The sequence below is a fragment of the Silene latifolia genome, chromosome 7 (assembly GCF_048544455.1).
Source record: "Silene latifolia isolate original U9 population chromosome 7, ASM4854445v1, whole genome shotgun sequence".
NCBI classification, from domain to species: domain Eukaryota; kingdom Viridiplantae; phylum Streptophyta; class Magnoliopsida; order Caryophyllales; family Caryophyllaceae; genus Silene; species Silene latifolia.
In genome coordinates, this window is record NC_133532.1 from 77816472 (window position 1) to 77839656 (window position 23185).

At 39.6% G+C, this 23185-nt stretch overlaps 3 protein-coding genes, 1 long non-coding RNA gene and 1 other non-coding gene across 5 annotated transcripts; 1 reads left to right on the top strand and 4 right to left on the bottom strand.

The window, feature by feature from the left end:
- The first annotated feature begins 5112 nt into the window (after nt 1-5112).
- LOC141593215 (small nucleolar RNA R71) lies at nt 5113-5217 on the top strand. The gene has a single exon (XR_012521318.1). It is a non-coding gene; the product is annotated as a small nucleolar RNA R71 (small nucleolar RNA).
- A 5326-nt stretch (nt 5218-10543) lies between these two features.
- LOC141591149 (uncharacterized) lies at nt 10544-11134 on the bottom strand. Its single transcript, XR_012520689.1, has 3 exons — nt 11075-11134; nt 10855-10971; nt 10544-10752 (listed from the first exon to the last, which is right to left on the bottom strand). It is a non-coding gene; the product is annotated as an uncharacterized LOC141591149 (long non-coding RNA).
- A 180-nt stretch (nt 11135-11314) lies between these two features.
- Nucleotides 11315-16593, bottom strand: LOC141590261 (uncharacterized). The gene is made up of 4 exons (XM_074410866.1): nt 16486-16593; nt 11801-11981; nt 11550-11673; nt 11315-11452 (listed from the first exon to the last, which is right to left on the bottom strand). Exons 2-4 carry the CDS (start codon nt 11974-11976, stop codon nt 11315-11317), a joined length of 438 nt encoding a protein of 145 aa, XP_074266967.1. The 5' UTR covers nt 11977-11981; nt 16486-16593.
- A 374-nt stretch (nt 16594-16967) lies between these two features.
- On the bottom strand, nt 16968-18278 carry LOC141590262 (uncharacterized). Its single transcript, XM_074410867.1, has 2 exons — nt 17529-18278; nt 16968-17447 (listed from the first exon to the last, which is right to left on the bottom strand). Exons 1-2 carry the CDS (start codon nt 18276-18278, stop codon nt 16968-16970), a joined length of 1230 nt encoding a protein of 409 aa, XP_074266968.1.
- A 3271-nt stretch (nt 18279-21549) lies between these two features.
- On the bottom strand, nt 21550-22325 carry LOC141592309 (small ribosomal subunit protein eS17w-like). The gene has a single exon (XM_074412919.1). It carries the CDS (start codon nt 22204-22206, stop codon nt 21772-21774), a length of 435 nt encoding a protein of 144 aa, XP_074269020.1. The 5' UTR covers nt 22207-22325; the 3' UTR covers nt 21550-21771.
- Nucleotides 22326-23185: the final 860 nt, after the last annotated feature.

Below are 23185 nucleotides of genomic sequence, written 5' to 3' on the forward strand. Positions count from 1 at the left end.
AGCTTGCCCGGGAACACCTTTATCTTGGAATTGAAAAGGAGAACGAGGTCTCCAACACTTACCTCTTTTTTCATGATCTTGGCATCATGCCATTTCTTCGTTTGATCTTTGTAGATTTTGGAGCTCTCATAAGCCTCCAATCTCAACTCCTCAAGCTCATTCATTTGGAGGAAGCGTACTTCTCCGGCGGCATCAAAGTCAAAATTCATTTCTTTGAGAGCCCACCAAGCCTTGTGCTCCAATTCCACGGGCAAATGGCAAGCTTTTCCGTACACAAGCTTATACGGGGTGGTGCCAAGTGGTGTCTTGAAGGCGGTTCTCAATGCCCACAAGACATCCGGGAGTTTTTGAGACCAATCTTTCCGGCTCTTGTTGGTGACCTTCTCCAAAATAGCTTTAATTTGGCGGTTAGAGACCTCCACTTGCCCACTAGTTTGAGGGTGGTAGGCAAGTGCGGTTTTGTGCCGCACACCATGTGATTCAAGTAGAGCCTTGAAGGTACTCTTGCGGAAATGAGATCCACCATCACTTATAACTACCCTTGGCGTTCCGAATCTTGGGAAAATCGTGCCTTTAAAAAGCTTCATTACAACCTTGCTATCATTGGTGGGGGAGGCAACCGCTTCAATCCATTTGGATACATAGTCCACCGCAACCAAGATGTATTCATTTCCACAAAAGTTGGGAAAGGGTCCCATGAAGTCTATGCCCCAACAATCAAAGAGCTCAATCTCCAATATGTTAGTCAAGGGCATCTCACTTCTCTTCCCAATGTTCCCAACCCTTTGGCAAGCATCACAAGATTTAACCAAGTAGTGAATGTCTTTGAACATGGAGGGCCAATAAAACCCACCTTGGAGGATCTTGGCAATTGTTCTAGAGGTGGCCAAGTGTCCTCCATAGGCGGAATTGTGAACCCGGTCCACAATTTCTAAGCCCTCCTCTCTTGAAACACATCTTCGGAACATTCCATCCCCACACTTGCGAAACAAATGTGGGTCATTCCAAAAATATCTCCTAGCATCATTTCTCAACTTCCTCTTTTCTCTAGGTTCCATTTCATCCGGTAAGAAACCACTCACAATGTAGTTTGCAAGATCCGCAAACCAAGGGGTCTTGGCGGTAACTTCCATGAGTCCATCATCCCGCAACCACTCATTAATGGGTCCACTCTTGTCTTCTATCCCATGGTCTTCAACGGTCAATCTAGATAAGTGGTCGGCTACAACGTTTTCCGAACCGGCCTTATCCTTAATCTCTAAATCAAATTCTTGGAGAAGAAGGACCCATCTCAAGAGTCGGGGCTTTGCATCTTTCTTCACCATCAATTGTCTCAAGGCGGTGTGATCGGAGTAAACCACCACCTTAGACCCAACAAGGTATTGCCGAAATTTCTCCACGGCATGAACAATTGCCAACATTTCCTTTTCGGTAGTAGCATATCCACATTGAGTTTGATCAAGAGTCTTGCTTGTGTAATATATCACATGATGCTTCTTATCCACAACTTGCCCAAGTACCGCACCAACCGCGAAGTCCGAAGCATCACACATTATCTCAAAGGGAAGATTCCAATCCGGAGATCGGATTATCGGTGCCGTGACCAATGCTCTCTTCAACCTATTGAAAGCTTCAAGACAAGAATCATCAAACACAAAGGGGGAATCCTTGAGGAGTAAAGAGGTTAGGGGCTTTGCTATTTTTGAAAAATCCTTGATAAAACGCCGATAAAACCCGGCATGGCCTAGAAAACTTCTCACTCCCTTAACATTGGAAGGGGGTGACAAGTTCTCTATGACCGCAACTTTGGCCCCATCGACCTCAATACCCCTCCTTGAAACGATGTGACCGAGTACAACCCCCTCCTCCACCATGAAATGGCACTTTTCCCAATTAAGGACGAGGTTATGCTCCTCACACCGTCTCAACACACTAGCCAAGTTCTCAAGACCAAGCTCAAACGAGTCCCCATGGACACTAAAGTCGTCCATGAAGACTTCCATGCTTTTTTCAAGGAAATCTGAAAATATTGCCATCATGCACCTTTGGAAGGTGCCGGGCGCATTACAAAGCCCGAATGGCATCCTACGGTAAGCATAGACTCCTATTGGGCAAGTGAAGGTCGTCTTCTCTTGGTCATCCGGGTGGATGGGAATTTGGAAAAACCCGGAATAACCGTCTAAGAAGCAATAATATGCATGGCCCGCGAGCCTTTCTAGCATTTGGTCAATGAAGGGAATTGGGAAGTGGTCTTTGAGGGTGGCGGCATTGAGCTTGCGGTAGTCAATACACATTCGCCACCCAGTCACGGGTCTAGTGGGTAGGGTGGTGCCATCCTCTTGTTCAACCATTTGTATCCCCCTCTTTTTGGGTACCACATGAACCGGACTAACCCATTTGCTATCGGTAATTTGGTATATAATACCGGCCTCTAGGAGTTTCAACACTTCGTTTTTCACCACCTCGGCCATCTTTGGGTTAATCCTTCTAAGACCGTCAACCTTGGGTTGACTCCCCTCCTCCAAAACTATCCTATGCATGCACAAACTCGGACTTAAGCCCTTGATGTCATCAATGCTATACCCAAGTGCCCCTCTATGAGTTTTCAAAATTTCCAAAAGCTTCTTTTCTTGGGACTCACTTAGGTTAGCATTAACGATCACCGGGTAGGCCTCTCCCTCATCAAGGAAAGCATACTTGAGTGAGGGAGGCAAGGGTTTGAGTTGTACCTTTGGAGGGAGAAAGCCCTCCACTTTCTTTAATAGCTCTTCATCGACCTCATGATCCTCTTTCATTGCCTCATCATGCAAAGAGATTTGAAAACCTCTTCCATCTCCGCCTCTTCACGGGCTACTTCGTTCACTACTTCATCAATTACCTCGATTGTGCTCAATCTTTCTACACTTGGACCTTTCATCAAATTTGGCAAGTTAAATTCGATTTTGTTGCCCTCAAACGGAAGGTTAGCCGCCCATTCTTCACATCAATGAGAACTCCTCCGGTAGCCAAAAATGGCCTACCTAGGATGATGGGAGTGTGGCTATCCTCCGGAATATCAAGGACAACAAAATCGGTGGGAATCAAAAACTTTCCAACCTTGACGGGCACGTCCTCAAGCACCCCCATAGGGCGTTTGACGGACCTATCCGCCAATTGGAGAGTCATGGTAGTGGGAGCCAAGTTTTGAATGCCAATCCTTCTTGCAACTTTCAAAGGAATAACACTAACACTTGCTCCCAAGTCACAAAGAGCTCTAGAGATAGGAACACCGCCAACTACGCAAGGAATGGAAAAGCTTCCCGGGTCACCAAGTTTAGTGGGCAATTTGTTAAGGATATGAGCACTACATGCTTCTTCCATAGCCACTATTTCTTGGTCACCCAAGACTCTTTTCTTTGTCAAAATGTCTTTTAAAAATTTTGAGTAGGTTGGCATGTTCATTATCACCTCCGTAAAGGGTAGGGTAACCTCAAGTTTCTCAAGCATATCACAAAATTTGGCATACTTGAGGTTTTCCCTACTCTTTATGGCTCTTGAAGGGTAAGGAATTTTAGAAACAAGTTGGGAATTGGAAGATACCTTTGGAGGAGCCGAACTTTTTGTTACCTTTTTAGAATGTTGCAAAGGTATTTCTTCAATAGCTTCCTCCTCATAAGGGAGGTCTTCCACATATCCATCAACATCCTTGCCCACTTGAATTCCTCTTCTAGTCAAATCTTCACAAGCTTTCTTTCCTTTCTTGTCTTCATTAGCTTTACCCGAAGCCTCAATGGGTGAGCTTTCCTCTTCATCATCCACTTCTACCTCATTCCCCTTGGGATCTTCATCAACTTCCAACTCAGGGTCTTTGTAAGGGTCCTCAAGCTCTAAACCACTCCTTAGCACTACCGCATGAGCATGGTGGCTATTTGAGGCATCTTTGGAGCTTTGTCCTTGAGCCAACAAACCACCGGGTGGCCTTTGAGGGTTAGCCATAGCATGAGAAGCCATCCTAGATTCCATTTCCCTCATGTCCTTAAGAAATGTAGCTCTCAAGTTTGCTTGTTCTTGTTGAGTAGCTTTTGCAAAATTAGCTATCTCTTGGCTATGTTGAAGTTGCATGTTCTTAATCATCTTAAAAAGCTCCACTTGAGAGAGCTCACCTTGGGGTTCTTGATGAGGTTGGTTGGCTATGGGTAAAGGGAACCCATAGTCATATCTAGCATTGGGACCTTGGTTGTTGTTTTGCCCCACTTGAAAGTTACCTCTCGGACCATAGTTGTTGAAGTTTGATCCTTGACCTTGTTCTTGAGACCCTTGAACATACCCTTGCCCAAATCCTTGATTTGCTTGATTTACTTGATTCCCTTGGTAAAACCCTTGGTTGCTTTGGTTTCCACCAAACTCTTGGTGCCCTTGTTGTTGGTTGCCATAGTTTTGGGGTGGGTTGTTGCTTGACCATTGGTTTTGATTTCCAAAGTTACTTCTTGGGTTTGGGAGAATTCCCCTTGGTTGAGCAAAACCGGGTGGATTGGTTTGGGTTTGTGGTTGGAGATGTTGGGGGTTTTGAACATTGGTGCTTTTGTAACTAAAGTTGGGGTGGTTCCTTAACCCGGGGTGGTAGAAATTGGTATTTGGATTGTAGGTGTTTGGGTTGTTGTAAGGAGGCCTTGGTGGCCTAGGATTGTTGTTGTAGCTTTGAAAAGCGTTCACCTCTTGAGCATTCTCTTCATAGGCACCATTGTAATTGTTGCCACACAAGTCATATGTATGACCACTTCCTCCACAAAGTTCACAACTCGCGACTTGAGCAACTTCTTCCATGGGTGGCCCAAATGAGGTCCCGGCTTGGTTCACTTGATTCCTTGAAAACTTCTCAAATTGCTTTGTAAGCAAGTCGAGCTTGGCATTTGTATCGGAGTTGGAGGCATTTTCCTTAGGGAATTTCCCGTTTCTTCGTAGCATGTTCCCTCTAGAACCATAGTTTGCCTCCGAGTCTACCATTTTTTTATCAATGCCGTGCCCTCTTCATCATTCAAGTGGTCAAAACCTCACCCCGCGGAGGCATTTACCATCTCCTTAGTTCTTGGTAGTAGAGTTTGGAAGAATGTTTGAGTAATGTACCATTCCGGTATTCCATGGTGGGGGCAACTTGCTATCAAATCTTGATAACGGTCCCAAGCCTCACCTAAGGACTCCCCATCCTCTTGTTGGAACGTATGGATCTCGCATGAGCATCGCGGTCTTTGAGGAAGGGTAGTACTTGGCCATAAACGCTTGAGCCAAGTCATCCCAAGTAGTGAAAGTATCCGGTGGGTGAATGTTCAACCACCGGTCCGCTTTGCCCGTCAATGAAAACGGAAACAACATCATTCTCAAGGTGTCTTCGGACACCCCATTCTTCTTCATCATTGAAACTTTCCTTTTAAATTTCCGGAGATGGGCATGGGCATCTTCCTCAATATGACCTCCAAACAAGTCCTTCTCAACTAACCCGACTTGGGCGGGATGCATTTCAAAGTTGTTTGGGGCCAAGGTGCCAAAGTTGATGGGATTACATGAATCATTATGGTTAGGTAGGTTGTGATCTCTAAGAGCCATTTGTGGTGGGTGGTTTGGTTCTTGATGTGGTGGTGTTTGAGGTGGACTATTGTAATTAAGGAAGTTATGAAAGGGGTTCTCTACTAAAGTCTCAATTGTGGTATTTGGTTGAACCGTAGTTGTTGTATCAAAATTTTGTGGGATGTGTGAGTTTGGTTGATCAATGTTTGCTTGGGTGGAATTGTTCCTCACTCTTTCAAGGGTCCTAGTCCTCAAGGTCCTAAAAAGCCTCTCGGGGTCGGAGTTGAATAGGAGAGCTTGATGATTCCTCCTAGGCATACACTTGGCAAATCGTAAGTCTCCTAGTGTTTTTACACACTAGGGAAAGGCAAAAATCACACACACTCTACAAACAACAATCAACTACTAAAGCAAAATGACAATTGAGACAAGATTAAAGCAAAGACTCTAAATGAAACTAAGCATAACCTAACGCCATCCCCGGCAACGGCGCCATTTGATAGTAGGAAATTCGTCGTCTACTTCCTATACCAAAAACTATTTGTAAAACCCAAAAAAGCGTAGTATTTATTCGGGGTCGAACTCAAGGACGGCGGGGGTTGCTACAAAGTTCTATTAAGAGTCAAGTTTAATCAAAATTAAAAGTAAAGGTTTTGGTTATAATCACTAGAGCAAAAGACAAACAAGATGATGATAATGAATACGGTTAATTAAAAGCTAGGGCTTTCGGGGTCATCAATATGGTCTAGGGGCAAACATGAAGATCAAAAAGGGTCAATGGTGAGAGATTAACCTAAGATGAAGAACCAATGTCTTGGGTATCTTAAGGGTGGCTACTAATTTTCATTAAGTATCCCTCCTCTCCTAACATACATCAAGACTCCCAAAAACTTTCATTCTAAGGGAGAATTAAGCAAAAAATGAAGAAAGGCAAAAGCTTTCACTTGAGCAAATCAACAAACACCTTGAGTGCAATGAATAGGAAAGTTAAACAATTTCACCAAAGACCAAAATATTCAAAGAATCATGCCCATAAATCCCATAAAGAATCACCCTAAACCCTAGAAGGGATCTACTCACTCATGTTAAGGGAAATTATGCTAAATAGAGAAGAAAAGCAAACAACACAAGGAGGAGACATAATGAAGGTTGTAACAAAATCAAAAGACAAGGAAAATGTAAACAAATGATAAACAAGTAAAAGATAGGAGAGAAATTATACCAACAAAAGAAAAGATGGAAGCTTGATTGATTAATAGGAAGGAAAACCCTTCAAAATCCCCAATACAAACTTCAACAAACAAGTGTAAACAATTGACTATTACTAGAACTAACTAATTCTTGCTAAATATTAATAATAATTATTGAAAGATTAGAACTTGATTAAGGAGATATTACAATAAATATGGAATGTTTTTCAGATCTAGGGTTGTGTGCAAAAGGGTTTAAGGAGGGGGTATTTATAGGCTATCATTGGATTAAGGGAAGAAAGAATGAAAAAGCCCAACTCGTGTAAAGTGCTCTGTCCGGCGGGCGGGCCGCTCTTGGCCGGCCTCCTCTCGGCAGCGCGTTCTTTCAAAAAAAATCGAGAAAAATGAAGGTTGGGTAATCCCTGCCGGTGGGCAGGGCTGAGGCCCTGCCGCGAGAGAATTTCTCTTCTTGGGATTTTCTTCCAATTCTTCATGCCGGGTGCCTTCTCGCGGCGGGCCGCCGGCCACTGTGCCGGTAGCGCGTTGAATTAACTTTGGCCAAAAACTTCTTCAAAATTTGACTAAGTATGGGATAGTGTTCCCCGGTGGGCATTGCCGCCGCCTGCAGAGAACATCTCTTCGACTTGTTTCTTCCATTTTCTCCTCGTAGCCATACCTCCCGGTGGGGTTTGGCCGCCGCCCGGCAGAGGATTTCTTCTTCAAAAATCCTTCATCTCCCCTTTCTTCATGTAAAGGCATTAGAACGCCTTTTCTTGCCCCAATTCCTTCATACTCGACTCGGTTCCTACAAAAGGACACACAAAATGACAAGTACGGGGATCGGGCACAAATGCAAGGAAAAGCACACGAAATCGACTCGTTATGAGCCGGAATGCGCCAAAGAAAGAGGGAAATAAGGTGCAAATAATTCATATATCAGCAGGCGAAGGAATGGATCTTGAATTAGGAGGGGTGTCGGATTGGGAGCGAGAGAAATGGCTATGGAATAGGCTGTGGAAAGTCCCGGTTTGGCCCCGAGTGAAGCTCTTCTTCTGGCAACTGTGCAGCGAAGCTTTGGAAACAAGAGCAAACATAGCTAACCGAGTGCGAGGTGAGTCTGCTTTCTGTTCTTTTTGTAATTCTTTTAATGAGACGAGCTGTCATCTGTTCAGGGATTGTGCTGTAGCTATACGGGTTTGGGAGGGCCTCGATTTGGGTGCCGGTGAGAGGGAGGGGATGGGTATACGGGATTGGGTGGAGGTGAGGTGGAGGGAGTTTGGGCACCGGGAGCAGGTTCTTTTCATGGTGGGTTGTTGGGCTATGTGGGAGCATCGTAACAAAGTGGTGTTTGATGCTAGAGAACCCGACTTCGATTGTTAAGAGGGTTTTGGACGTGGTGGAGGAGATGGAAGGGGGCGGTTTTCTAAGGTTGAGCCGTGGTAAGGAGGGTGCTCAAGGTGAAAGGGAGGCTGGGAAGAGAGGTTGGGTGGCTCCCTCGGTGGGCTTTGTGAAAATCAATGTTGATGCGGGAGTAAAGGAGGGTGAAGGGGTGAGTGTGGGGGTGGTTAGTCGAAATGACAGAGGCAAGGTGCTTTGGGGGCTTTCGGTGGTGCAGGATGTTACGTGGGAGGCTCATATAGCGGAAGTAAATGCGGTTTTCGAAGGCATAAGCGAAGCTGCGAGAAGAGGGCACACAAAGATCGTCGTGGAAAGTGATTGTCTGACGGTGATTGACGCGCTGAAGAGGAAAGCAAAGGGCAGGAGCATATTTTCGTTATTGCTAGATGATATTTCCAATTTATGTAATTCTTTCGAGTCTGTTTTATGGTCGCATACGGGTCGAGACAACAACATGGTTGCTCATTCTTTAGCTCATTTATTTCCTAGAACTGTTGGTAGAGTAGTGTGGTCGGATATCCTACCTCCGATCGCGAACAATGCTGTTATTTTTTATTCCAGATTAATACAGTAAAGCCTTCGGGCTTTCACCTCAAAAAAAAAAAAAAAAAAAAAAAAAAACTAATGGAATGCTTAACAACTTGTAAATTAAAATGAGAAAACTAATGAGAGAAAATATAATGCTTGAGACTATTGTAAGTAAACTTAGACGTGAAAAATGAGATGCCTAAAGCCTTGGAATACCTCTCCTATTTATAGGAGAGGAAGAAGAAACGTAAAAATCCAAAGAGCATGCGGCCCCGATCGGGGTCGTGGTTATCCGGGTATTTTGGCTTAAATTCTTGTTTAATGCTTGAAGGAATCCAATGTTTGCGATAAATTATCCTTAATGCACCCGGGTAAATGCTTCATCTATCATGTTTAGAGCTCCCAAAAAGTATCCTAAGCATGTTGGAATCTTATGCTTTCCACCTTGACTTGGACTTGAACATTGGGCTTTGACTTTTGCATTAGACTTCAATTGTAATTCTCACTTTAATCCAACAAATCTTCATGCAAACACCCATTCAAACACTTCCATGCTAGTCCAATATTAGGTCTTGTTTAGCTTAGTGGACTTAGTGTACAAAATGATAGGAAAAAGCCTCTAAATGCTTAGATTCCTACAAAAACATGTTAAGACAAGCAAATACACTAGAACAACAAATATTAGCTTATGACACTATGATAAGTGCTAAATAACAAATAAAATGGAGCTAATATAGGGGATGAAAGTATATAAAATATGCAGTTATCAGAGAGTTTGAATTTACTTTCTCCGAAAAATTTATTTAATGAGTTTTTATGTTTTTTTCAGACTGAATTTTGAATTTAATCCTCAAAAACTTCATATATTGATAACTTGTTTTTTTTTTTTTTTTTTTTTTTTGACAATCGGGTTAACGAGTTATACAATTTAGTAGCACGCTTAGCTAACCTATCAGCGGCTTTATTACAAATTCTAGGAACATAAGCAAAAGAAACACAGTGAAAGTTTGCCGCTAATTCAATGATATCTTCAACAGTATTCACTACAACAAATAAGGTAATTGGCGACCATATAAGGCGACTGAGAACAGTCGCCATTAAGAATAAAGCGACTAAGGCCCGTCGTCCGCACTTCGTAGCTAGGTTTAGTCGCTTTTGGCGACAGGACTTCGTCGCCAATTTTGGCGACTGAATTTTTTTAAAGCGGGCGACAGAAACTCGTCGCCAAAATTGGCGACTGTGTTGGGTCGCCAATTTAGCGACTGTCATCAGTCGCCTTTTTTCAAGCCACGTCACCTCCAAATCTTCAGGATTGGCGACGGTTTTTGGTCGCCATTTTGGCGATCTTATTTTTGGTCGCCATTTTGGCGATCGATTTCCGTCGCCAATTGCATTGCTTTCCGTCGCCAATGACCCTAAAATTAATTCATGATCGAAACTTAGCGACGGTTTCCCGTCGCCAATTGCCCGATATCCGTCGCCAAATTTACATTTTTTTAGCCTAAAAATCGTTTTTGACCTAGCCAAATACGTAAAAACTTGCAAATAAACCAACACTTCCAGCAGAGAACACATGGGAAGCCAACACAACCAAACTTGATAAAGAAAATCATGTTCCATACACACAACTACGAGTTTTGGTCATCTAACATTATCCGGGAATAACATGTTCTCTAAAAAACTACATAACAGGGAAACTTGCTCCCGCTCCACTACCACCTCCATAATTAGGATCTCTAGGATCCTTTGGTTGCGGGCGCCACCCAGTGTTGCAATTGGCGAAGAAGGAGTTCATCCGGTCCATTTCCTCCTTCATCCTCCGAATTTCTTCATCTCTCTCGGCATCCCGCCTCTCCCTCTCGGCATCCCGCCTCTCCTCGGCGGCTAATTGAGCTTGGAGCACACTTACGACACTTGGGGTATAAGGTTGTTGTTGGGAGGAAATTGACCCTCTTCTTCTTGTAGGAGGGTAGAAAATCTCCTTTGCCGACCCGGCTCCATACACATCTCCTCTTTGGAACCCCTCAACAAGATCAAACCATAGCTCATTGTCATCAATTTCCGGGTTGTTCTTCCTACGGACAAGGAATTGTTCCTAAAAATTTGATAAAACATTAATGGTTAGAGGTTACTTATCTAAAAATTGATAAAACATATACTTTAAAAAGCTAAGAAATTTTTATTTTTTGACACTTACATATAACTGTTGATCTTTTTCCTTCGCGAAGATCAACTTGCCCTTGCTTGTCTTCTTTGCGTGAGTGTCAACAAAGAGATCAACAATCGTGGGTACCTTGCCCTTATTCTTCTTGGTCTTAGGAAAAAAAAAACAAGGAAATTGTTACTCAAACATGATAATTAATGAGACTAATTAAATTAGAAGACTATTAAATTAAAAGCTAAGACAAATAACTTACATCTAACACCACACGATCATGAAAAGATTGAGACCCTCCATAATGAGTAGGCTCAACTTCGCGTCCTTATCTCCTCCTTTCTGTTGATCTTGTTCGGGCCGATGCTTCCTTGAACTCGGGGACTTCCGGTATTTGGTATATTTCTCATATGACGAACCTAATCAATAAAATAACAATTATTAATTAATATAGTTTCAAAATATGTAATGAATTTTAACTAATTACGGGTATTAAAAGAAACTAAATACCTTTCATGAAAGATGGCGCCTTCTTCCTCTTAGACACCTTATACATGTTGTCCCTTAGCCTCTTCTTGCCAATGTCATTATACCTTTGCCAAACTAGGCGCTCAAGGTCGGTTGGCCAATAGAACACACGCTACAAAAAGTAAACACATAGATGAGAAACAAATTAATAATAAGGTAATTAGAATAAATAAATTATATTTAATAATATATATTTTATAAATAGATACCCGGAAGTTGTTGAACCACATCTCCTTATCTTCATCACTAGCGTTACTCCAACAAGTAACGCCGTGTGTCATGTTCTCTTGGGTGCTATTAGTCACACCACGAACAACTGTTTGACTTCTAAACCTGAAATCAAACATGTTAAAAACATAATTATATAGGAAAAAAAAATAATGTATAATTAACATATGTCTAAAAAAAGTCATTTATTACTAAATAAAAAAATTACAAACTAGAATGAATAAAAAATTACCAAAGACCATTCGGATCAAGGATCATCCTGCCGTCAGTATGTCGGGGTATAGCAACCTCCTCCTCCTCCTCCTCACTCACCTCCGTAGTAGAACGGTCAACGTCCTCCTCCTGCTCTCGGGAGCTACTACCTCCCTCACTATAGCCTCCGCGCTGCCTACCTCCTCCACGAGCCATGTGTACTACAATTGAATAAAAAGTGTTAGCAAATATTACAGGATAATTATTATAAGATACAAAAAAATAAAACCTAATAAACAGGTATAAAAGAAAAAATAAAACGCTAATAATTGTTTCCAAATTTTGATATGTATACTTTCAATACCTTCTCTTACTCATCATCATCATCATCCTCATCTTCTTCTTCTTCTTCTTCTTCTTCTTCTTCTTCTTCTTCTTCTTCTTCTTCTTCTTCTTCTTCTTCTTCTTCTTCTTCTTCCTCTTCCTTCTCCTCTTCTTCTTCTTCCCCCTCTTCTATCCCATCCCTCTCCTTATCATTCTCTTCTTCTTCCTCTTCTAACTCCTCCTCCGCTTCTATCTCATTTGCATAAATAATTTCATCATGATCAATCGGGGACAAAACTGCTTTTCGATACAACCTCTTCTTAGAAAAAAGATGTATCAACTTCGATCGTGCCTTTGTTTTAAAAACGGCCCACCATTGCTTTTGTTGTCTATCATTACTTGTGCTCGGAAGAGATGCAAAATAAACTTGATGAGCTTATTGTGCAAGTATAAATGGGTCATATTGAGAGTAGGTTCGAGTATGATTCACTTCCACGAGTTTGTAACGATCATGGACTCTCGTTCACTCCGGAATTATCCCTCCATTGAATCTTGAATAAGACGGTTTTATAACTCCGATCCCGGCCATTGTAGCACAACTCAAAGATATCCTCTAATATGCCATAATATTCATTGCCATCAAGAGAAGAAATAGTAACGCCGTAGTTGCATTTAGCCTTACTTTTGCCATAGTCAAATGTTTGAAACTTAAACCCATTAATTGAATATCGATTCCACGTCACAACCTTTCGAGAAGGACCCAAAGCCAAGCTTCTTATCACATCATCTTGAATATTTAGCTTACATACATGCTTCCGAAACCAGGCTGGAAATTGATCCTCATACTTATGCCAAACATCCTCTCTGTTCACATTTGGGTGTTCTTTAATGAAATCTATCACAAATTGAGCTTCATATGGCTCCAAAACCTCACAATTAGATAGCACATAAAGGTGGGCACGGTTATACTCCTTGTCATCCATAAATCTTGTTCCCCGGTGATGAACACCCTATTTCATCCCGCATTTGGAAACACTTGGGTATACTTGTGTCTAGTTCATCCGCTTCATCAATATTCAAGTATTTTGCTTTGGTCTCAATATGTTTTTCAAAATAAAGAGAGCAAAAAATGGCAATCTCTTCCGTTAGGTAGGCATTGCATATAGAACCTTCCACACGAGCTTTATTACCAATTTTTTCTTCAAATGATTAAGAAACCTTTCGAAAGGATACATCCACCTATATTGGACGGGTCCACCAAATTTAGCTTCATATGGCAAATGGATAGGTAGATGCTCCATCGAATTGAAAAAAGAAGGCGGAAATATCATCTCAAGTTTACACAAAATTTCTGGTATTTGATCTTCTAAACGACTCATGTCCTCAACTGATATCGTGGAGGAACATAAATCTCTAAAAAATTGACTTATTTCTCAGAATCGCATTCCAAATCGTAATCGGGAGTAAATTTTTAAAAGCCACGGGTAATAAGCGCTCCATGAAAACATGACAATCATGACTTTTCAACCCTTTCAACTTCAGTTCCTTCAAATCAACACAACGGCTTAAATCGGATGCATATCCATCGGGAAACTTCAAGTTTCCTATCCAATCGCACAATACCTTTCTTTGAGCTTTGTCAAGAGTAAATATGGCTTTTGGTTTAGCCCCATCCTTACGAATATGAAGTTTAGGACGATCACAAAATTTCTTCAATTCTATTCTTGAATTAATATCATCACGTGTCTTTCCTTTTACATCCATAATCGTATGAATAAGTAACTCAAAGAAGTTCTTCTTTATGTGCATCACATCCAAATTGTGTCTGATCAACATTGTTTTCCAAAGAGGGAAGCTCCCAAAAATACTTCTTTTAAACCAACCATTTTTTTCTTTTTCAACTCTTTAAACTCTTCTTGGTCCCATCGACGAGTTGATGGCAAATCACGACTGACCTCCCATATCTCATCCCTTGAGTCGAACAAGGAGCATTGTCACGCACCTCCTTACCTTTTAAGAAAGATTTCTTGTTCTCTCTATGAATATGTCCATCCGGTAAGAAACATCTATGACAATCAAACCAACTAATTTTTTGGAATTAGGAAGATAAAATGCTTTACTCCTATCCATGCAATAAGGACATGCCTTTCGCCCGGCGGTTGCCCATCCTGATAGCATACCATATGCGGGAAAATCATTTATAGTCCATAACAATGAAGCTCTTAGTTGGAAATTTTTCTTCTTCGACACATCAAATGTTTCTACACCAACTTCCCACAAATACTTCGGTTCCTCCACCAACGATTGTAAATAAACATTCAGATGGTTTTTTGGGTTATCAGGACCGGGAATAAGTAAAGAGAGGAAAATAAATTGTCTTTTCAGACAAAGCCAAGGAGGTAAGTTGTACGGCGTGGTCATTACGGGCCAACACGAGTAGTTTCTACCAAATCGACCAAAAGGGTCAAACCCATCCGTACACAAGCCAAGTCTCACATTGCGAGGTTCCTCGGCAAAATCGGGATATAACCTATCAAAACGCTTCCACTCCTCCCCGTCACTCGGATGACACATCTTTCCTGGTGTACGAGGATTTTCTTTGTGCCATCTCATTTGGTTGGCAAGATTTTTCGTGGCATACATTCTTTGAAGTCTAGGAGCTAATGGAAAATAAATTAATGTGTTTTCTGATATTGGTTTCTTTCTCTTTTCACTCCTTTTATTACCCTTCTTTCCCTTCAAAACAATATTTCCTTCACTTGTCTCATATCTATCCCTTTGACATTTCTTACATTTGTCAAGCAAAGCATCATCTTTCCAAAAAAGCATACATCCTTTAGGACATGCATCAATCTTTTCATGTGGAAGTTGAAGACCTTTGACCACTTTCTTGGTATTATAGAAATTTCGGGTCATAACATTATTATCGGGTATAACATCCTCAACCAACGTAGCAATACTATCAACGGCTTTAAATGGCATATTATACTCACATTTTAAAGAAACTATCCTGGATGCAACTTGTAACAATGTCATTCTACTCCCCTCATACAAGGTTTTTTCGGAAGCACTTAGCATGTCAAAAAAGGCTTTTGCTCTTGGGTTTGGTTGTTCTTCATCAATCAGTAGTACACGGTCGTCATTAATGAAATCATTAGACTGAAAGGCGTCAAGTACCATTTCTCTATATGGGTTCTCATTTTGTTGGATTTGAGGCTCTTCGGGATAATATTTTTCTCCATGGGAGATCCAATTGTAATAGTTTGGAAAAAAACCATTTGTAACAAGATGCTCTTCTACTTCAATGTCAAATAAATATTTTAAGTTTTTACATTTAGTACAAGGACACCTAAGTTTATGTTGTTCCAAATCATATGAATCTTGACATCTAACAAATTTAATAAATCCACGAACTCCCTTTACAAATCTAGCGATAGGACGTTTCTTCTTATCTACTCTTTCTTCGTACATCCAGCTACGTTCAGATCTCTTCATTTTAATCTATAAGCAATATATAGCAAACTAACCATTTTAAATAATAATATTTAATTTCAACAAAAAAAGCAATGGTTATCTCATCCTCCATTTTATGCTAATTTCAAGATTTCAATTGGGTCTTTATCACTCCAACCTAAACCCATCAATGTACGTTTCAAGTCACTAGCAAACACACATTTGTGAATTATTAATGAGAAAAAAATTCGGCATCAATTCCCCTTAGTTCTCCAAATACACAATGTGGAAAAGATACATATTCCACATATGTATTCAGAGAACATTGGAGAAAATTGCAACCAAATTCTTTTCTCATTAATAAAATCACAACTATGTGTTTACTACCTAAGTGACTTGAAACGTACAAAGACAGTCCCAAAATGGGGACTATTCAAGAATTGCTCCTAAGGAGTAATTCTTGAACGGGTACTAGGTCATTATATATTAAACAAGTTGTCAAAATTATAAGGCAAATTTATACAATCCCCTAATCAAATGACATTACTAATTTAACAAATTTATACATCATGCTCATTCTAACTTAATTTCGTTAATTATAAGGCAAATTTATACAATCCTAACATTATACTACCTTCATAAAACTATACTACCTTCAACAATACTACTTCAATATTACTAAAACTAAGTTACTACCTTCAATAATACTAATATTATCAAGATAACCTTCAATTACATCCCCTAATCAAATCACATTACTAATTTAACAAAACCCCAATTTCTAACCCTAACTCAAATTAATTAACAAAAATGCTAATTAAATTACAACTACATACATTAATAAGCATCACTAATGTATAAATTACAACTAGATACTAAATAAGCATCACAACTTAAACAAAATATGAAGGATTGGAGTAATTAAATCAATTTGAGTCGAAAACAAACCTTTATTAAAAAGAAAAACAAAGGGTCGGTAGTGATGTGGTGATGTGGTGTGCGGATGGCGGCGGCGAGTGGTGGCGTCCGGTGGTCGTTGTAGTTGGTGGTGGCGTCGGGTTTTTTGGCGATTTTTTTTTTGGTTGATGATAGAATGAATGAGGGACGGGGTGAAAAAACTGGCAAAAAAAAATTAACAGGCTATTAGCGACCGTTTTTGGTCGCCAAATTGGCGACGGGTATTGGTCGCCAAATTTGGCGACTGTTTTCGGTCGCCAAATTGGATAATATTCGGTCGCCCTTGGATTTCATACGGATTTTTGGATAAAAAGCTATAGTCGCCAAATTGGCGACGGGTATTGGTCGCCCGAGTTTTTTTTTCTGTCGCCAAATTGGCGACTGTAGCATGTCTATCGCCTTTGTCTTGTTTTCTTGTAGTGATTCCTAGTCCAATGTTTGAGTTGAGAATACTTTAGTACTTGAGCAAGAACCTATAGACAATCAGAGAAAATGGTAACATGAAAGATATTGTGAGAGAGCGCCCACTTCAAGGCCTCCCTAATTGCCAAAGCTTCTACTTGCTCAGCATTCTCAGCACTTCCTTTGATACAGAATTCAGACACAACCTCATTATCAAACATGATACACTCACCCAAACCAGCAACAAGCTCTTTTGACCATACAGCATTCACATAAATATGAGACTGTGAGGAGTTAAGAGAACCCTGGATCAAAGGAAAGAGAACTCCATTCCTAAGGTTAGTCAAGTCTTCCTCCAAAGGTGTTTGGAAAGTTATGGACCCTGATTTCTTATCCTCAGCCAAAAGAGCCCATTTAAGAGAATCTTGGTATAGTAAGATAGCACCAGTAGGGGAACACTCAAAATTATCAAAGACCTTTCTGCACCTTACTACCCAGATAGTCCAAATAGTACACAAAAAGAAAAGACAAGCCTCTTGTTTATTATCAACCTTAAAAAGAACAGAAAGCCAATTGCAAATCCAAGACTGGAGGTTCAAATTATCCCCTGATTGAGCTCAGATCCCCAAAACACTTCCAGCCCAAACTCTACTAGCAAATGAACAATCACGGAAAAGATGATCAGGCGTTTCCGTTTCTTGTGAATCACAAAGCATGCAAGTAAATGGCCCATCAAAACCCCTCTTTAAGAAGCCTTCCCCACAGGGCAATGATTCAGTGAGAGTTTTCCAAATAAGAATGATCCAACTTTTCGGCCCTGGTAGGTTCCATAGAATTTTCTGAAAGACACCCATACACGCAGTTGGAACTCTTGAAAGGTCCTTCGGGGTAGCTGAAGTATTCCATGAGTTTTTTAGTGTAATGCGGTAGCCAATCTTAACTGAGTAATTTCCAGACAAAGAAGCCGACCAAAAGAAGTTATCACTGCCTTCAGAGCATCGAATCGGAATAGCAAGAATGTCTTTCACAGAGGTTTCATCAAAAAACATAGACACTAATCTACGGTCCCAACAGCTATTGTTACAAATAATGTTTTTGATTCTCAAGTTACTCAAATTGGGGGGATCGGTAAGAAGCTCTAAACATCGTGGTTTCGGCACCTTTCCATTAACCCATTTAGTGTTCCAAACACTAAGATCGGAAAGTGGGGAGATGTTCCAAGCTAGAAGAGGTTTAATGAGTTGAAGGCCCCAAGCAATACCTTTCCATCCCCAAGAAGAATTACTCTTACCATTATTAAAAAACAGATCGCCATCTCGCCACCTTAGGCCATATTTAGCACCAATAGACTTACTAAGAATAGAATATGGGTGGGTGATCATTCTCCATCCAATCTTTGCTAAGAGAGCTTAATTGAACTCTTTCATACGTCTAATACGCAGACCACCATTCCCTTTAGGTTAGTTGGCTTAGGAATAGCCTACTACACCAACTAATAGAAAGAGATTTCTTTGACCCGCGCACCAAAAATGTGACAATATAGCATCTAATCCTTTTGTCACACTTATCGGTATTTTAAATACCGATAGAAAGTAAACAGAAAGGGAAGACAAGACAGAAGAAATCAAAGCCAATCTATCAGCCGACGATAGAAGAACACAATTCCATGATGATAATCGCTTCCTAACCTTGTCAATGATAAACTCAAAAATTTCTCTTTTACTTTTATTACACCCTGAGAGACCCACATAAGTAGGAATACCCAAGTAGGAACCCATATTATCTCACTAAAACTACCTCTAATAATAATTCTTTAACTCAGTATGCAAATAACACACCGACAAATTATGACTTAGCGACTCCATTTTCATGGGGATGCTTGTCATATATCAGAAAAACTTGGGTACACAATTCATTTAATAGCTCTTGTTTTTACTTTTTGAGAATAAAATGCCAAATTTTTACTTTTTGAGAATAAAATACCAAATTTAACGTTTGTTGTGCACTCTTTTTTGTGTTAAATGCTATAAAAAAAATTCAACTTTTTTTTTTTCCTTTTTAAATAATAATGGATATGTGACTCTAAAATGCTTTTAAAGGGGAATGTTGAAATGTAATGATACTTAACCTCGGGTAAATACTACATTCGGTTCTTTGGTATTGCCCCCACTTTATAAGATTTGTGAGGATTATCTGCAATAATGAGGCCGTTCCTAAGAATCGGAAGTCACGTAGATTTTGATCCCTTAGTGAGGCAGCTTAAATACAAGCCTAGTTTCGAAGATAACATGTGCCAATCTACATAATTTATTTCAAATGCTCCCTGTTTTGTTGATTTAAGTTTATGACATTTTGATGTAATGATTCTTATTTGACAACTAATCAACCATGCTAAAAGAGTCTTACTATTACTCAACATTGACTGACCTTTTCTTTGCCAACATCGGATTATGAAAACATAAAATTAAGCCAAAGGGCCCTTCACTCCCTCGGCCATTTATTTTGCATTTCAAAAACAAATTTTAGTAGAAATATCACAGATTTCTTTCATGTTTAGGCCTTGTTCTTTTGGACTGAAACGGATTGATTTAATCGAATCGAACTTATAGGATTCGAATCGAATCAACTTATAGGATTCGAATCAATCGAACTTATAGGATTCGAACTTATAAGATCGAATCGAACTTATAAGATCTCGAATCAATCGAATCAATCGAACTAATAGGATCTGAACTGAACTTATAGGATCTGAATTGAACTGAACTTATAAGATCTGAACTGAACTTATAAGATCCAAATTTAATTTAACTTAATTTAATTTAACGTAATTATCGTTGCTATTGTTGTTGTTGTTATTATAAACACAAATTCTCATTTGTGACGGATATTATCCGTCACAAGCTTATGACGGGTTAAATAAAATTCATTTAGGTAGATGAAGACAAGGTTTTTGTGATTCCTTATGCACTATTACTTTTGTCTTATCTACCCAAGTCGGTGATATTTGACCCGTCACAAGCTTGTGATGAATATACCTGTCACAAGAGAGACTTATTGTATTATTAAAAAACGCAAATTTTAATAGAGATGAAATAAGTTTTTTAAAAGAAATTAGTGGGTAGCCAAGATAGAACATTGATAAGAAAATATAGTTTAAAGCACAAGGTAAGATAATAATATTTTTCCGCTTTATATACATTGGTTTGTTCATACATTATACTACGATTACATTACGATAAAAAATAATGAGATGAGTGATAATTTTGTACTAAAAATAATAATGTATATATGTATCGAATAATTAATGTCAAATATTTTTGCATCGGTTTTTAAAAATAATACTCAGTATATAATTTTGTTGAATTGAATTTATAGGATCTGAACTTATATGATCTGAACTGAACTTATAGGATCTAAACTGATTGAATCTGAACTGAACTTATAGGATCTGAACTGAACTGAACTTAACTTCTAAGATCTAAAGTGAACTTAAATTAAGTGACTTTAAGTCCAAAAGAACAAGGCATTAGAGAGCTAGAAACTTGTTAATGTAACCTCTTTTATCCGACAACCACGGTACTAAATAATTGAAACAGTATCGTACATGTTTTTTCTGTTGCTTTGATCAAAAGAGAATCGTCATTGAACAGTGATCAGTTGACGATTTCATTCCCCTCTTGGCAATCAGCAGCAAACAGTTAAGCAGGACTGTATGAGAGCTGTGCCGCAGTGAGAGATACCAACAATGATGCATACGAATTAGAAGCTCAAAATCATTTCCTATTTTAGTCTATTGAGCTGGGCTGAAATTATGTCACCGCTGCCAGACCAACGAACAGAAGTCTGATCACAATTTTTCGAATATATTAACAAACGTCCGAGAGAATAGGGACTATATTTGTAGCCTTAATTAGTCATTTCTGCTCTTGGAGCGAATAGGGACTATATTTACAACCAACAAACTTGGTCTTTGGGATGTATGAACACCACAGCCAATAAAAGGAAAAATGGGCAAAACTTACGTACAAAGTTAATGTAGCTTTGAGATTAACAACAATGATGCGCATACAATCTCAAACTCAATCTCCAATCCCAATCCTTTGAATTTGATTACCTACTACGCTCTTCAGGTTTGACTAACTGAGCTAAAATCAATGCGGCCCAGATGAACAAAAATTACTCAAATCACAATATTTCGGATATATTCAACAGTGGTGAAGGACACGCGCGAGCATAAGTGATGCATTCTGTTGAGGGAGGTTGCATATTTGAAACCTTAACTAGTGGAGTATTACTCTATAGTCTATACTAATCATTGGTATGTCTGTCTGTCTGTCTTTATATTTATTTTTACGGCGGGTATTTTATCAAAGGAAAACAAGTGAATGGGCAAAGGGAGTAATGGAACTGGGTTTCACAAAAGTCAAATATAAACTACAGTTCGATTCAATTTAGAACAGAAAGGCATTAAAATAAATATGAAAATATGTTTCACTGATACCAACAAACAGACTTCTCGGATCTATGACCAACAAAACCAATAAAGGAATGAACACAATGAGAAAAATTAGGAATTTTAATTAACTACAAAGCGAAGGAAACTTAACAAACTAATGCAGTAGTCAGTTCCGATAAACAAACCAGTACGAAATGTCCAACAGTTAGTAAAAGCCTGAGAAAAATGACACAGAAATCTTATATACTCCGTATGAGATTGGCTTACATGTTATACGAACTTCTTTAATCACATACGAGTAGTCAAATGAAAATACCTAAATATTTAAAAAGAGTAGTATCATAGATAGATCCTTAAAAACATAGCATATCTGAAAACTAAATATATAAATCCAAATTGAAACACAAAGAGCGACAATCTCAGTACCTCCTGGGACCAGCAGCACCACGACCAAAGCCACCAGGAGGAAGGTTAAGAGCAACAGACTCAGGTGCAACCTCAGAGAGACCAGGAAGATCAGACATACCAAGTGCAGCCAACATATCAAGAGTCTCACGATCAACCTCAATATGATCAGTACGGATGGCAGAAACATCAGGAACGAAATCCATACGCCTTTCACGCTCTTCCTCCTGAAGCTTGAGTGAGATCCCACGAACAGGACCCTTTTGGATTCGCCTCATTAAATGGGTTGAGAATCCAGCTATCTTGTTACGGAGTCTCTTTGAAGGAATTATTGCTACTTCTTCAAGCACTTTCTTGTTCGTGTGGAAGTCCAGTGTCATTTTTGAGTAGTACTTTTCTATTACTTGTCTTGATGATTTCTTCACTGTTTTCGTCCGTACGCGACCCATTTTCTGGAGAAAAGATGCGACTGCGCTGTGACGACACTGAGGGACGACCGTAGAGGAGCAACTACCAAGTGTTATTGTGTTTAGGGTTTTCAGGTTAGGGTTGTCATTCTCGATCAAAATTACATTGGGCTGGGCTTATGTTAAATACCACTGCCTCCATCATTTTTCCTTACCATTCTCATTGGAGACGCTTATTTTGAACTTAATTTCAACTCATTTTAATTCAATTTTGTTTTATTCAGTTTATCTTTTTACAAATTAACCTTTATTTAAAACTAGTTTCTAAATGATCTATTATATCTCTCTCTAAAATCTCTCCAATACAAGATCCCGACCCAATCTCATGTCATCGGCCGAAGAACGACAAACAACATCAAGACTCACGTCCCAATAGGTACCAACACGGAAACAAATGACAACCATTTCCCACCCTTACCAAAAAACTCAAAGTGTAAATCTATCCATATTTGCGATTTTCTAAACTTGGAACAACCATCTTCCATGGGTATTAATGCAGCAATTCCCATTTCTCCAACTGACCCCCTGAACTCTGAACTCGAAGGAGGCCTCTGCATCCATGACAAACTTCAAGGATATCAGAATGTCAATTCAATTTTAGTGGATCAACTATATGAGGATTATGATATAGACATTAATTCGGATGTTGAAAGTGGTGAAGAAGTAGAAGATACCCTATCAATCATGTCATGTGCTAAAATTCTTGTATCGAAAAAGGAAAAAAATCATATTACGCAAACCTTGGAGGCATGCGCTAATTATAAAATAGTTTGACAAAAAGCTTGGCTACTTATCGCTAATGCGGAAACTGGACACTAAATGACCAATTAAGGGTAAGCTTACCCTTGTTGACATTACCGATTCCTATTATGTGGCTCGATTTACGTCTTTGCAGGACAATGAACATGTACTCACTCAAGGTTCTTGGATGATCGATGGTCACTATATTACCATCCGAAAA